The sequence below is a fragment of the Clavelina lepadiformis genome, chromosome 2, assembly GCF_947623445.1.
Source record: "Clavelina lepadiformis chromosome 2, kaClaLepa1.1, whole genome shotgun sequence".
NCBI lineage: Eukaryota > Metazoa > Chordata > Ascidiacea > Aplousobranchia > Clavelinidae > Clavelina > Clavelina lepadiformis.
The window spans coordinates 6,896,460-6,911,762 of record NC_135241.1 but is presented as its reverse complement, the minus strand read 5'-3'; the positions used below and the strand labels follow the sequence as shown (position 1 = coordinate 6,911,762).

Here is a 15,303-nt window from a genome sequence, read left to right as displayed (position 1 = left end):
GATGAAACAAAACGTTAAATAATTGTGATCGCTTACTTTGGCTGATTACACCAATAAGTTTCAGAAACGAATTTGCTTGTCATTACAAAACGGAATAAACTTCGAAGCAAAAGATCAGTATCGAAAGGTTAAGCTCGCTTGACTACGTGGCACGTCGGCATGCAAGGTCAGATAAGGGATTGCGCAAAGGCACTGCTGATACTTATTTTTGCCTTGTGCGATGTTAACTGTAATGGAGTGGTTTTGGAAGGAAATTTTCTCGTGACTGATAAATATCCAAAAGGATTTACAGGACGAATTCAGTTTCCAGCTACCAGGTCTTTTGAGCACGGCTGGCTGCTCAATATAACCTTTGACATACCGGTTCTAAATTTTCAGGTAGCCTTTTTTTATGGCAGTTATCGTTAACCTGCTGCTGTAGACTTATGCTATTCTAATTTTTAATGTGATAGGCTTGCACCAAAATGCTTCGGGTGTTTGCGTTTGAAGAATTTGTTTACCAATTAGGGATGGCAAAAGGTTTTTGTGTACAAATATTTTGTGCTTACCTGATTTTCTTGCGAAGGTTTACGAAGGAGATGTGATTGGTGTTCATCCAGCCAACCAACAGTTCATCGTTCAACATCTTGATTACAACAAGGCCATCTACAGGGACGCAACTGGCGTGAGGAACTTTTTCTGCCAAGGAGGTAAGTTCATAATTTTAGCAAACAAGTTATAACACACCGAGATACCGCAGTTTATTGATAAATTAGCTGAAAAATACGTGACAGTTGTAATTTGTAAGTTTTAATAGACTACATTAGTATGGAATGGTTAGCCTAATTAATGCTTAGTACTAATTAATGATGATCATCCTTTCAGCGGTTGATTCAAGCCCTTCAGCCACCGTTTGGTTCATCCCTCTGGCGGACGAGTATGAAAGTGTGCATGACGCTTTGGCTAGAGCCCAAGCTAGTGGAATAACTGGAGATAATCCGCCACCTGCTTCTAATACTCCTCCGTAAGTAAATTTCCCTCTAATTATTACTTTGTTAACAAAGAATTGTAGCCTATTTTTTGTTGTAATGACTTTAAAAATGCAGTCTTCCCAGATTAACACTAGTAAAGTTTATCATCACTCAATCTGATGCACCCTGTTTGAAGTTTCATTATTTTAGATCTCTGGCAATTCAACCTAATGTGGTATCATCGTTGACAAATCCTCCTGAAGTGCCTTCAAACACCACATTTGAACCTTGGTGGCCACCCGTGTTTGAACCAATCACTGAGTCGACTGCCTCTACTCCAGTGCAGCCTACCTCACAGTATGTCAATCACCAATGCTGTTTAAATTTAATTAAACCATTTATAATTGTTTTATGTTTATTAGGACAACCACGACCACTCAACCCAACCTTGGTGCACTTAACTTGCGATATAATCTGCGGGAGGTTATCACAAAGTCTTTGCTTTTCTTTGAAGCCCAAAGATCCGGTCTTCTTCCTCCTAATAATCGAATTAAATGGAGATCACACTCAGCTCTTAGTGATGGTTCCGATCGACAAATAGATCTCGCTGGTGGCTATTACATAGGTACTTTAACAAGTATATTAATTTGAAAACGTCCTTACATCGAGGTGCGAGCAGAGTTAGATTGCAGCTTTGCATCAACCATCATATCACAGTGTTGAGTAGCCTAGGCAAGAATTTTGTGTCTTAAATACTAAAACAGACGGTGGATTTATAAAATATGGATTTCCGATGGCGTTTTCAACCACCATGTTGTCATGGGGAGTACTGGAGTTTAGGAACGCATATCTTGCCTCGCATCAGATGACGGAAGTGTTGCAAGCTATTAAGTGGGCCACTGACTACTTTATAAAATGTCATCTGTCTCCGTTTGAATTAGTAGGACAGGTAAAGCAGCACGCATTACGTTTCGTTTTCTGAAAGTATATATCTGATGTTTTTTAGCCTACTTTCAAAATTGCAAACTTCTGTATCGACAGATTTCTACAACTGAAGTGGATAATGCTTACTGGGGTCGTCCAGAAGACTTCAAAGGATTTCGTCAATCGTTTGTCATAAATCAAGAAAAACCTGGATCCGACCTGGCAGCCGAGACAGCCGCGGCAATGGCAGCTACCGCTTTAGTATTCAATAGCACCAATGCAACTTACGCTAAGTATAAACTTATATTTATAAAGATTTATAGAACTTTTATTCAATTTTGCTTGAGTAACATTAAGGCTACGTTGTGATATAATATTCATACATGTTTTAAATTTGAAAATATTTTCTTTTAAACCTTTTTGTCAATACATTATATGTTCTTTGGAAATGATGTGGTTATTATTTTAAATCGCCAAATCGATATACTGTATACGAAACACAGCCAAAATACGGCACGGGATACATGCCAATGTTAATATTTACTAACTCAGTTTTACCTGTTTAAGTTTTTTTTATTTTGAAAACGTTTAATTTTGTACTCCCTAATTTTATGATAATTCTTATCTTATTTTAAACTTTTATGGAGTCTTTTTTTAAATATTTTTACTATAGTTCCCTTATACGTCATGCTACGGAATTACTTGACTTTGCCGAAAGATACCGGGGTTCATACCATGAGAGTATTCAAGATGCAGCAATATCATACAAGTATGCCCTTAAACTTCAAAAAGACATTTTTAACGACAAAAAGGTTATTTTTTGTTTATTCTTATCGAGTCATTATATCTATAGATATCCCGGTATTTTAATAACGTTTTAGATCCTGGAGTGGGTATTGGGATGAACTGGCTTGGGCTTCCTTATGGCTCTACAAAGCCACTGGGCAGAAGAATTACCTTGAAAGGGCAAAAGATCGTTTGGAAGGCAACCCGGATAAATCGGAAGTGGTTGCGTTTAACTGGGATGATAAAAGAGCTGGAGCGTTACTGCTGTTATCGCAGATAACCGGACAGTAAGTGTATTGTATATCAAATACAAAATACTGTAGTGCTGTAGCGTACATATAGTGAACTCTTATAGTTGCCATAGCGTGTAAAACTGCCATCAAACCCCTGTGAAATATTCCAGTACGGATTACACATATCCCCTTACGGACTTTTGCGACTACATGTTGCCCGGAAGAGGAGCTCCTTACACTCCAAGAGGCCTTGTATATATCGATGAGTGGGGTCCAAATCGACATGCAGCGAATGTTGGAGTGATATGCGCACTGGCAGCAAATCTTGGCATTCGATCTGACATATACAGAAGATTTGCGCATGGACAGTTGGCATACATGCTTGGTGATACTTCTGTATAAGATCTTATAACGGACAATCGTTTGCTAATTTTTCACCGTACTTTATTTGGCGATTGTCTTTATGGACTTTCTAGGTTTGCAAAGAGAGTTATTTAAACAAGAATTTTACAGGTGATGGTGGTAGAAGCTACGTAGTAGATTTCGGAACAGATCCTCCTACTCGTCCATATCATCGAGCCAGCTCATGTCCGAATCTTCCTGCTCCTTGCTCATGGGATGATAAAGGAGCGGACAAACCTAATCCCCAGATTTTAACAGGAGCATTAATTGCAGGACCAGACAAGTAATAAACAGAGCAAATGACTTAAGTTTTTACGTCGTGTTTTTTACGGAGAGTTTCTTCACGAACCAATTAAATTGCAACTTATAACACGGAAAAAGAACAACTAGGAAACAGTTTTTGGCTAAAAGTGCCTTAACTTATTGCTTGTATTTTTGTAGATGGGATTCTTTTGATGACGATCGTGATGATTATAAACATAATGCTGTCGGCTTAGACTACAATGCTGGATTGCAAACTTTAGCTGCTGCGATTTTATATCTCCAGGTAGTTCTTTTTCTAATATCTTATATAAATGATCGATAAACCTGCCTCTCTGTTGTTCTGCGCGAAATCTATCGTAATATTGGATGTTATATTCTCAGAAAGTCAAATGTTGGATGAAGTTTGGCTTATTTTATGATTTTTGCTTTTATCGTTCAGGTTACCGGTGAAACATTCTCCGAACCGAACCCGGAGGAATTAAATGCCGCAGTTTCTCAAACATTTTCCATTAAACATGACTACGCAGAAGTCATAAGAAAATCTCTCCTGTTCTACGAAGCCCAACGATCAGGACAACTTCCCCCGGATAACAGAATCTCATGGAGACGTTCTGCTTTTGTAAAAGACGTTGGAGACAATGGAGAAGACTTGAGGTGATTTAATCGTAGAATCTGATGCTGCTAAATATAGGCTTACTACATTGTAGATGGAAATTACATTTCCTAAAAATGCTCTTGGAATTTGAAATTGTAACTCGAATCTGTTATTTAGTGGCGGATACTTTGATGCTGGAGATTACGTTAAATTTAACTTTCCGATGGCTTTTGCAACCACTGTTCTATCATGGAGTGTCACGTCATACAAGGAGGCCTACGTTGGTGCAGGAGAACTAGAGAATGCAAAACTAGCAATAAAATGGGCCACAGATTATTTCGTGAAATGCCATGTCAGCAAGTATGAACTGTATGGACAGGTAAATTGATTTTTATCTCAGTGCAACGGAAGGTTTTGCTGTATAGGCCTATTATATTCGTTTTGTCGGATATAAAATTTTCCAATGTTATGAAGGTTGGAAATGGCGTTATTGATCACAGCCATTGGAAAGCGCCAGAAGATATGGAGTCGGTGGAGAGGCCAGCATATAAAATCACAAGAACTTCGCCGGGTACAGAACTAGCAGCAGAAACTGCGGCAGCAATGGCTGCTGCTTCTCTTGTGTTCAACGAAACCGATCCAGACTACGCTAATCTTCTTCTTGGTCATGCATTGGATTTATACGATTTTGCCAGCCATCACCGGGAACAGTATCATAGGTATTTTGATGATCCATAAATGAATATTACTGCAATGCTGTTAATACAACAACAATTAACTTCATGTTACTTAACAAGCTAGTGTTTCTAAATCGTTTAAAAACATTTGATACATCTGAAAAAAAACTTGCAGATCAATTAAAGATGCGGCTAAATTTTATCGCTCAGTATCCGGCTACGAAGACGAGATGATATGGGCTTTGGTTTGGCTGCATATTGCTACGAAAGACCCATATTATTTATCAGACGCTGAGGTAGAAATACTTTATAGGAAATTTAAGGTTGAAAACGATTTGTACTTTATTTCAATAAGAGTTGGTTGATGTGTTTCAGGATAAATACAAAGAATTCAACATGGTGCATGAGCGTCCTGGTTCCTTTACTTGGGATAACAAGATAGCTGGAGTCCAACTTCTGCTAGCGCAGACAACAAAGAAGCAGAACTATAGGAAAGCAGTTGAGAGATTCTGTGACCAATTTCTTCCAGAAAATGGCCATAAGTATGATAACTTGTCTACTTCTGCAAATAAAGATACTCGGTTACTCACCGTTAGTTCTTTCGCTGACTTTGCTTGCAATAACTTTTACCCATTTAATTAAGGTATACACCACGAGGTCTAGTCTTTATTGATGAATGGGCCCCTCTACGCCACGCAGCAGCTGTCTCTTACATCTGTTTGAACGCAGCAAATGACGACATCAGACCAGACGTTTACCGAAAGTTTGCCAAGCGCCAGATCCACTACATGCTTGGTGATTCAGGCTTGGGCAGTTTTGTAGTAGGATATGGACCCAATCCACCCAAACGTCCGCATCATAGGTGAGTGGTATCATGAATGTCTAAGATACTGTAAGAGAATACACTGACAAAACAACATCGTAATTTTTCATATATATGTACATTGGACATCTGCTTATTATTTTATCGCTCCCTTCAGAGCAAGTTCCTGCCCCACTCCGCCGGAGTCTTGCGGGTTTAACTATCTGCGGACATCGAGGATCAATGTTCATCAACTGGTTGGTGCATTGGTTGGCGGTCCGGACCAGAACGATATGTTTGTAGATGACAGAACTAATGTCAAGTAAGTTACATTTATGACTTATCATATATATTTTCAAAAAAATGTGAAGTGAAATTTTATCACAGCATTTTATTATGTGGTCTGTGTAATGATAATTATATTTGTCAGTTATATTACAGTCTCCGAGTTCAAAATTATGTATTAGACAATTCTAATATTGAATGCTGATGTAAAAGGATGCAATGTATGCATCGTTATTTTCTTAATATGATATCCTTTAACAATTTTCAATTTCCCAGGAGTAATGAAGTTGCATTGGACTATAACGCTGGATTCCAAGCAGCGGTAGTGGCTTTAAAATATTTAGAAATGTATCCACCAGTTACTGCAACGGTATCCACAACCGCTACAGCCTCTGTGGAACCGAAAGACAAGGACGAGATGGTAACTCAGCCTTTGTCGAGCATTGATTCGGACAACTTTGGTTGGCTTTACGAGGATTTTGATATTAGTGATGAGTCCAATGTCACGAACCGTAATAATGTAATATCACCACCAACCACGACAAATCCTCCTAAAGTGTCTGGTAGCAGTGAAAGCGAAAACGGTATTTAAAATTAAATTTAATGATGTAGTCAATGTTTACATATGGAGTCACGATGTTCAATACAACTAAGAAGCGTCTTGTTACGTATAAGCAGCAATCGCTATCTTGATTTTGATTTGCAGTTATTTCTTATTTTGCAGAGCGACGAAATTGTGAGGTAGTTGCAGTAACTGATGTTTTTCAAGATTGTTACAAAGTGTTAGAGGCAACGCCTGCAAAATACATCCAGTGCAGGTAAAACATAAAAGACTAAGAATCAGTCGAACCGATTCACTTGTCCCTTTTTTACTTTTATTGTTGTATTGGAATAGTTTTTAAAACTTTTTACAACAAAAACGAAATTATTAAATTGAGGTTTTGTTCTAGGTGGAACGCATTTGTACGATGCGTGAACCTTTCCGTCGGCCATTGCCGCCTGGTGTGGGATTTATTTAAAATATGGAACTCTATCCCTGATAAACCGTATTTCAGTGAACAAGGACAGAAGTGCTTGAACCTCACCACTACCGCCAAACCTGAGGATCTATTACATGTACAGAACGTTACCGCGACTGCCATGTCCACTATTGTGACAACTAATCTTCCAAAACAATCATTGGAAATTACCGCACCCGGCAAGGAAACCACTACTCCCAAACACGACTTGCACACACGAATTTCAAATACAACATCTACCCAATTTGAAACTGTTCCGGGGAGTGACGAAATAGTTTCTACTACACCTGCAGATAGTATCGTCACCGGAATAACGACATCCAATGAGGACAAAAAAGTTGAAACTGAGATATCAGAAACCACTTACAGAAATAAATTGAAGGCAGACGATACATTTCCTATTGTTTCAAATGAAAGTCGCCGCACCGACGTGATAACAACCAACAGCTCTTCTTTAAATGCGTCTTCTCCAACGCTCGGAACTTCTAGTGAGTGCATCATATAGTGTACATGCTGAAGACTTCATGTTCGGAGGTTTTGGAAAATATTGGAACGCACGACTTCTGTTCACTGATAAACTGTTTTATTGTTTTCCTTTTTAATAAAAGTTGAAACTTAACCTTATTTTCTATCCTTTTAGTTGAAAAGCACCAATGTCTGAAAGAAGATATAACTTACACCTTTACGGAATGTTACATAAAATCCAAGCAAAAGGATCGGGATAATGTAGATGAAAAGAAACCGAGCTGCAGGTACTATACATAACGAGGCTTTGAAACGGACAAAAATTCTCAAACTCTTTTCAGCCGTCTACAAAATTTGCTTTTATGGCGGTTTACTTTAATAAAAAGAGACTGTGGTAAAAAGTTAAGGTTGGAAACATTGTGTATATGCTGCGTGTGCTTTGAAGTAACTGATTGATTAAACAATTTTTATTAAACAAATTACCGTTGTAGATGGATAACATTTAAGGCTTGCTACATGAAATACGTGGGTCATTGCCATAACGTTTCAAGTTATTGGCATGACTGGAACACTGGGTCAACTCGACAGCGATTTACCGAAGATGACCTTGCGTGTGGCATGAATCCCGTACCCTCTACCACTACAACTACCGCTACAACTGTGCAAACCAGAATACGTTTTACCACCACATTGGCTTCTTATCCTAACGTCAATCTTTCAAGTAAGTGGTACATGATCTAGATTTTTATCTTAATACTTTGCTAAAAATCAACGAGTAATTCACGTTTCCCATAGTTAAATGATTATTATTTTTCAATCTATGCAAAGAAATCTTTCGAGAAAACTTTTTCGTAACTTTGCATCTTAGCATCTTGTTCGGTTTTTAATTCAATAAAAGTGTTTTTAGTTGAAGGATGTCGACAGTTTGAAGTTTTCCAGTTTTGTGCTATCAATAAAAACCTATACACAAGGCATGTCGCAAGCAAAACTTACAAGTGCAGATACAACGCATTTAAGGTGAAATTGAAACTAACTTTACTTAATGAGTTGAGGAAGATTTTTAAACTCACCTAACAATAACCTGCGTTAGAACTGCTTTTAGTTAAAACGGCTTGACTTGTTCATACTGGAAATACATAACTGCTTGGTAATTGTGCCAATTGCAAGTGCACATTGCTCAGTGATCCGTTATAACGAGTAACAACAATAGAACGTTAAGGTTTATAAAAAAAACTATCACAACAGGACTGCGCGAGAAAGCAGGGTGTGGCGTGCACGCACATGTGGTCTCAATGGGATTACTGGAATACACAGCTTGCAAGTAATGACCTGTATTTTTCTGTGGATGATGTCAGATGCGAAGAAGAAGATGAAGGTTAGTTCACTTTGAAAAAGTAGTTAGGCCTATCTATGTGATGAATAGGTATATTCACAAGCATGTGTCTTACAATGGTAAGACAGAACCTGCTTTCAAGTTGAAAGTCACTTTTTTCAAGTGTGAACAAAAAGTAGTGGGATTTTGAGATCTTCCCCGTCAAGTTGAAACTATTTATCACTGTTCTTTCTCTTGGTGTTTTGTTATTACTTTACGATTTTTTGCTTTGTTTCTTAATTTTTCGACTTTTTTGGCAGTGGCAATACGAACATGTTCTACAACAGGCCTCGCAATGACGTTTTCGAAGTGCTACGAGACATCAAAAATAACACACGAAACAGCGCTCAAGCTGGAAAAGAAGAGTTGTCGGTGAGTAGAACACCAAACTAGCTTGCGGTTGAAATCAACCTTTTCTGAAGTTGCATCTGCATAGTTCGGCGTCATTATGTTATTACACATAACACATGAAAATGCGTAACATAACACACGTGTATCTATAAAAAGACTACACGATCCCTGTCTATTAGAAAGTAAGGGCGCCCAAGCGTTTAACAGTAAAAATATTAAAATAATTGTCCCAGGTGGAAGCAGTTTGAAGACTGCTACAACGGTGTCATCGGTCATTGCCCAAATGTTTTTTACTCTTGGCGGGCATGGGATCACACCTTGGCCAAAGGGAGGCATTTTACGGAAAAAGAACGCACGTGTGGATCAGCAAACAACATTTTGAGTCATATGTGGACTTTAGTCACTTCGATTTTGTTCATTATTTTTTTCTTATACAAGTTTTGAATTTGTTCTATGCTTTAACAATCCGTGATTTTTTTCTTTTTGTCGAACTGTATCGTATCGGATCAATCGACGAAGCGTGAATTAAACAAATGGCAAATTAGGTTGGCTGGGGTTATTCTTCCAAGTTAATGTTACAGGCCTACTTGGTCTGAAGAATTCACTTGTTACTTAGCAGGTATAGAACAATTGGTCTTGCTCGCTTTACAGTATCGCAAAAAGTCATGTCCAAAACATTTCTTCCTTCAAGTCGAATCTTTTCAAATATTTACTAAGTCGAGTCTTTGATTGCCTCAAGCTTAGGAAAAAAGGAAAGGTCTTAGGAAAAATTGACTCGAGTCGTTACGACTCTGCGTCTAAAACTTACTACTGAATTAGTTGCAAGACTTGCCTGTGCAAAGAATTCCGAAAATATTTTGCGTTTCTGAATTATTCACGTTGCAATATTCTATGTAAAAGAGGGTTGCATACATACTTCATAAAGATGCTTGTAAACTTCTGTTTCCATTGATGATATTCTTCTTGAGATCCTGGTTCTGGCGCTCGTTTGACCAATTAGTATGAAACATGTGTACAAAGGTAACGTCCTTGAATTAGAAATTTATGAAACGTGATAATGCCATATGTGGCTGAAACTGAAGACAAACACAACGTGGTAGACTAGTTACTAGCATATCACACAACATTGAGAACGAGGTAATAGCGGATTAGTTTTAATGTAATTCCTGTTTTAAAGCATTTTCCCATTGTTTCTCATATACAGGTAATAAAAACGTGAGTTTAAACACCAGCTCGGGCTCTGTGGTTCACTTAGTATAATACGTGTATTGCTATTAGTCTTATTCGTGGGTTTGTAATATCTAACCATTCTAACGTATTAACACCAATCGTTCAGCCAATATGTACCACCGTACTACATTCGGCACTTCGTCCCTAACAGGCGTGTGTTATGTATTGCAAGATAACCGATAATGAAATCATGGATGAAACACCATTCTACTGTGACGATTCAATGTCATTCAAAAAAATTATTTTTAACGATATGACGTATGCATTGCAGGATATCGTTTCGTTCTCGTCGTATTTCAGGTTCCAGCAACTAAAAAATAAAAACGCTACCTTCAACTTAAAAGCAAACACTAGTAGTAGTAAAAATAAACACAAAAGTAGTAAAAAACAACATATGTTCTTCATTTCCACATATATTTTTTGTTACAAGCCGTAATAATATAATATATTTTGCAGCGCAGGGATTTTAAACAAATTGACGTGAAAAAGTATAAAATGTCACCAAACCATAAAACTGAGTTTTTTCAAGTATGTATCAACTGTGTATAACTATATATGCTACATATAAATAAAAATGTATACAGTATACATAAACACATTTATCTTTATTATAACGTTACTACAGTATATCAGCTTAATAGTATTACCATTTCCAGCAATGTAGCTTTGGAAAGTCTTGAATGAGGTTTGCGACGAAAATTATCACGATTATGAGTATGTTTAGTAATTTGTTTGCGGCCTTCACTGCATGAAATTGGTGGCCTGATAAAATGTAGAAACCACTTTCGTCATGACAAAAAACACTTGTAATACACATGGATTTTAAAAAAGAATTCAACAACAGTTCCAATGTAGATAATAATACAACAATAAGTTACAACCATACTTACTTGTTCGCATTGTTAACATTTTCTTCATTAGTTGATTCACGAGGACTAGGAACATTCACATTTCTTGCAGAGGAAGGATCATTTTTATCTTTCTCATCAACTTCGCTACTTGAATCGCTGTCATAATTAGATATCAACTGACCCAGTGCATTTAACGGCTTTGCATTAACCTGGGAAACCTGTGCTTGTTGTTTGCTTACATCTGCATTGGCTGATGTATCTGTTAGAATAGGAAATAAATACAGCGTTAAAATTTTTATGCATCTTTAAATAGATAGGTCAATACAATAAACTGCCACCTGAATCACTGCCTACTGCATCATCTGATTTAAACAACAGATCAAGGGGGTTGCTGGCCTGTTTATAAACCAACTCATCTGAAGTCAAACTGGGTGGCTTATCAGGTAGTTGTTGTTGAGAAATATCGCTACCATTTCCAGGAGAGTACGTTTGATGAAAAGCACCTCGACCATTTCTGTGAAATAATCACCAGTAAAAGAATCTTTTGGAAAAACATTTTCAGATCATCGCTGCAATTCTGATTGGTTTCTACCTCTTCCCTCTGCCACCTCTGCTATACCTTCCCCGGTTTCCACGATGGAAACGATTATTTCCTCGTTGACGAAACTTCCTACAAACAACACATCCAATGAAATATATAATGTAATATGTACATAATAAATATATATAAATATATAATGGTATATATATAAATATATACCACATTGATAACTAACCAACGTAAAACTGACAAGTGACAACCATAAATAGTTGTCGTATTAACTTGATTAAAAATCATCCTAGATCAGAAGGTGTATGAAATGAATCCAAAAAAGAATAGACGTCATATGAAATGATACTAAAAATATTGTACTAAAAGATCAGCAGCATATGACATGGAAGTGTGTAAATTTGTCTTAAGAATAAATGATACTCGAAAAGCTGAACGTAACTGCCGCACGTACGTAACTACTGATTAATAGGATTTGTTGCGTAGTAATTTTTTGCATGCCGTACTGGCCAAATAAATATATTAATGCAAGAAAAAAGAAAAGCCTTTTTGAGTTAATAAGGTATGGTATATGAAATCAATAACCTAGTATTTACATTGCTTTACCATAGCAGTAAAACCAATAATAAGAGCCACAACAATTTTTAATGATAAGAGCCTTGCAAACATGATGTAACAACCATACTAATCAAAACTTCACCCAAACGATTGATGTTGCAATACAGCTCCCGATGACTCCCTATCAGAAGCTTCTTTAAGCTTTTCCTGAATCTTTGATGATGTTGGAAAGTTTCTTCTTCTTTCCTCTTTCCATTTCTGGATATCTTCAGGAGTGTCAATTTTTATTTTAAAACCGTCTGCAAAAACAATGAAGCTTTACATTCTACTCAACACAAATTAATAGAAAAAATTGTGACCTAAAAGACATTACTTCAAAACATACTTGCACTATGGAGATTTCTTTTGTGAATTTCAACAATTTTAAAATGTGCCTCAAATGAACAGCCAGGCTCACTACACTGCAATAAAGCAAAATGATACAATATTTTATACTTTTTCCTACGTATACTTTTTTCTTTCTACATTACTGACAATCACATTTAACATATCATAAATAACGCAACATAAAATGTGCTCTAAAATGTGAACAGTAAATTCTCCACATGATTGTGCTGACAAGGATTACATACTTTTGTGTGCTCTTTATAATGTTCTTCTTTTTTCTCCATTGTTTTAAACCCTCTATCACAAACATCACAATAATCAATAAACTGTTCTTCCTTAGGTTTTTTACTTTTTTGAAAATTGTTGTTCGATTGATATCTTTTTTGACGAAAATGCTGATTGCCAGGTGAAAACTGCGGCCTGTGATTTCTGAAGCATGGCTGAAACTGATTGAAATTCATCGGAAAATTATTCTGAAATGTATTTGGTGTTGCCACTTCGCTTTGGACGTGGGAAGGCATGAAAGGGGGGTAATTCACGTACGGACCAGGTGGTCCGGATGAAGAAAATCCATGGTAAAAACTGGAAGATGGGCCACTAATTCTTGGTGGTCGGTTATAACTTGGCTCCATTGTATAAAAAAATATGATTTCAATGAAGCAAACAAATTTATTTCTACTTACTGTACTTTAAATTGTAAGTTCATAAACCATTCAGACTGTAGACATAAATATATAAAAAAAATTCTGTTTGAAGATCTAGCCTTTATATGCTTAACCTATACAGGTGAGCCAGACTGCAGAGCATATGGTAGTTTTTAGGTGTAAGTAAGATCTTAGGTGCGCCAAACCAACTAAAATGACAAGTGTGGCGCACAAAAAATCTTGGACGCAATGAAAGTGTGCACTTAGGTGAGAAAGTACACAGTACCGGTAATGCACATAGTTTGGCTTATTCAATCTTAACATCAATAGATAACTGAGTGCACAGAAGTTCTGTTCAAGTCATAAAGTGCAAAATAACCAACATTAAGTGTGTCACTTAAGGTCATAAAAAGCAGTATTAAGTTTGCCAACACTAAACTCTGCAGTCTGGCAAACAGATTTAGCACAAAAGAATCGTACACAACTACGAGAAACTTTTGCTGAGTATAAGACAGCTGGTGCTCAAATTGTGACGTCAATTGTTTGAGCATTTTCACATTAGATCCGCTTTAACTTAGTTTAGGTCTATATCTTCATATAGCCTAGCAGACTAATGTCTTGGCCCTGCTAACACTGTAACAAAATATACAGATTTATCCAGTTTCCATTAAGCCCACCAATGCTTTTTACCTGCTCGACCGGCTCTTCAAGCTAATGAGTTAGATTTCGCACGATATCAATTAAAATAAAAAAATATCGCTTAATATATTATACAGAAAAGATGATGGCCTAAAACAGTGGTTGACAAACTTTTATTACAATGGCCCAAATTTTCACTTCAGTAGTAAATGAAGGCCCAACGTTATATGCTAAATAAACTTAATGCAGTAAATATTACCAGCTCACTAATAATTTTAATGGGCTTTTCTCTTTTTCGCAGTAGACATTATGTTTTGAAGCTATCAAGATAAGTTCAGTAAATTTTAATCTAGTTACGTGCTTTCCACAGGTTTTAGCGATATACGCCTACGGTAGCCTGCAATTCACAGACAGTTAGCAAATGAAAACACACTCGCATCACTAATGTTAAGCTGTATTGCGGCCTAGAAATTAAAGCGTGCATTGGTCTGTGCGAGTGTAGGTTGAAGTTCCGCTAGCTGACTATAGCAGTCAGTTCCTAGGGAAGTGAAGGATTAGCGTTATAAATAAAAATAGGCTTGTATTCTTAATATGACGTAAAAATTAACGTTATGTGAGTGGGAAGTTACTGGTTGAGTTTTTCTAGATGTTTCCCGTTATGGCTGTAGTTCCCCTTTAGTTAAGATGGAAAAAAACATCAAGAAGTGGATTGCTAGCGCTCCAAGTTAACCAGGTTAATAGAAAAAAACTTTGAAACTATCACTCGGCCCACATTTACAGGATTAACAGGTTACAGGATGCAATATGCGGCCCATTATATTTTGCTTGAAGGCCCACAGTTTTCCGACCACTGGCCTAAAATGTTGGTACGATATGATCTAATCAGCTCAGCCGCATACTGTTTAGGCTACACAGTATTTAAGGATGGGTCTTCTACAATGTATGCTTTAGTTAGTAAGGCATTTCTAAAATTTTCAACTTCGCTAAACGAATATGATTTGAATACCGTTCCGTAGGCTATTTCAAAGAAAAGCAGCTCATCACACGTGGATTGAAACAGCTTAGATTGGAAAATTTAGTCGTGACAATCACTATAGGTGCCATTACGGTGATTACCCTAATTAGCTACAGTTTCTTCACAAAACATGTTTTTATTTTGAAAGGCTTGGTGTCGTTTGAGTAAATGCTTCTTCGAATGTAACCCGCTGCTTACATTCCTTTTTGCGTATATTTTTAAGCGGCTTATTATTACCTTTACTGCCTACTTTGTTAATATTTTGTCCATAAAACATTAGATGAATATAATTTGTAATCTCGTC

General features: G+C 36.9%; 2 protein-coding genes across 2 annotated transcripts; one reads left to right on the top strand and one right to left on the bottom strand.

The window, feature by feature from the left end:
• The first annotated feature begins 9 nt into the window (after positions 1 to 9).
• Positions 10 to 9,669, top strand: LOC143447155 (uncharacterized). Its single transcript, XM_076947100.1, has 28 exons — positions 10 to 378; positions 566 to 689; positions 865 to 1,003; positions 1,161 to 1,307; positions 1,373 to 1,575; positions 1,715 to 1,899; positions 1,992 to 2,167; positions 2,548 to 2,643; positions 2,756 to 2,947; positions 3,064 to 3,278; positions 3,407 to 3,578; positions 3,737 to 3,842; positions 3,999 to 4,213; positions 4,332 to 4,533; positions 4,629 to 4,873; positions 5,007 to 5,127; positions 5,207 to 5,373; positions 5,475 to 5,693; positions 5,812 to 5,955; positions 6,195 to 6,502; positions 6,643 to 6,736; positions 6,869 to 7,425; positions 7,578 to 7,689; positions 7,894 to 8,123; positions 8,310 to 8,419; positions 8,648 to 8,777; positions 9,035 to 9,146; positions 9,359 to 9,669. Exons 1-28 carry the CDS (start codon positions 160 to 162, stop codon positions 9,567 to 9,569), a joined length of 5,151 nt encoding a protein of 1,716 aa, XP_076803215.1. The 5' UTR covers positions 10 to 159; the 3' UTR covers positions 9,570 to 9,669.
• An 831-nt stretch (positions 9,670 to 10,500) lies between these two features.
• LOC143447157 (FMR1-interacting protein NUFIP1-like) lies at positions 10,501 to 13,835 on the bottom strand. Its single transcript, XM_076947105.1, has 8 exons — positions 12,947 to 13,835; positions 12,700 to 12,775; positions 12,457 to 12,613; positions 11,799 to 11,876; positions 11,545 to 11,720; positions 11,246 to 11,465; positions 11,003 to 11,117; positions 10,501 to 10,665 (listed from the first exon to the last, which is right to left on the bottom strand). Exons 1-8 carry the CDS (start codon positions 13,331 to 13,333, stop codon positions 10,582 to 10,584), a joined length of 1,293 nt encoding a protein of 430 aa, XP_076803220.1. The 5' UTR covers positions 13,334 to 13,835; the 3' UTR covers positions 10,501 to 10,581.
• Between the last annotated feature and the right edge of the window lie 1,468 nt (positions 13,836 to 15,303).

Bases quoted from the DNA above. Each gene is read 5' to 3' on its own strand.
- LOC143447155 (XM_076947100.1), top strand. From the start codon at position 160: ATGCAAGGTCAGATAAGGGATTGCGCAAAGGCACTGCTGATACTTATT. The intron at 2,948-3,063 runs GTAAGTGTATTG...GAAATATTCCAG, and splicing joins TTATCGCAGATAACCGGACA to TACGGATTACACATATCCCC. The intron at 9,147-9,358 runs GTGAGTAGAACA...TAATTGTCCCAG, and splicing joins CTGGAAAAGAAGAGTTGTCG to GTGGAAGCAGTTTGAAGACT.
- LOC143447157 (XM_076947105.1), bottom strand. From the start codon at position 13,333: ATGGAGCCAAGTTATAACCGACCACCAAGAATTAGTGGCCCATCTTCC. The intron at 12,776-12,946 runs GTATGTAATCCT...GCTTTATTGCAG, and splicing joins ATTATAAAGAGCACACAAAA to TGTAGTGAGCCTGGCTGTTC. The intron at 11,721-11,798 runs GTAGAAACCAAT...ATTATTTCACAG, and splicing joins AGAGGTGGCAGAGGGAAGAG to AAATGGTCGAGGTGCTTTTC.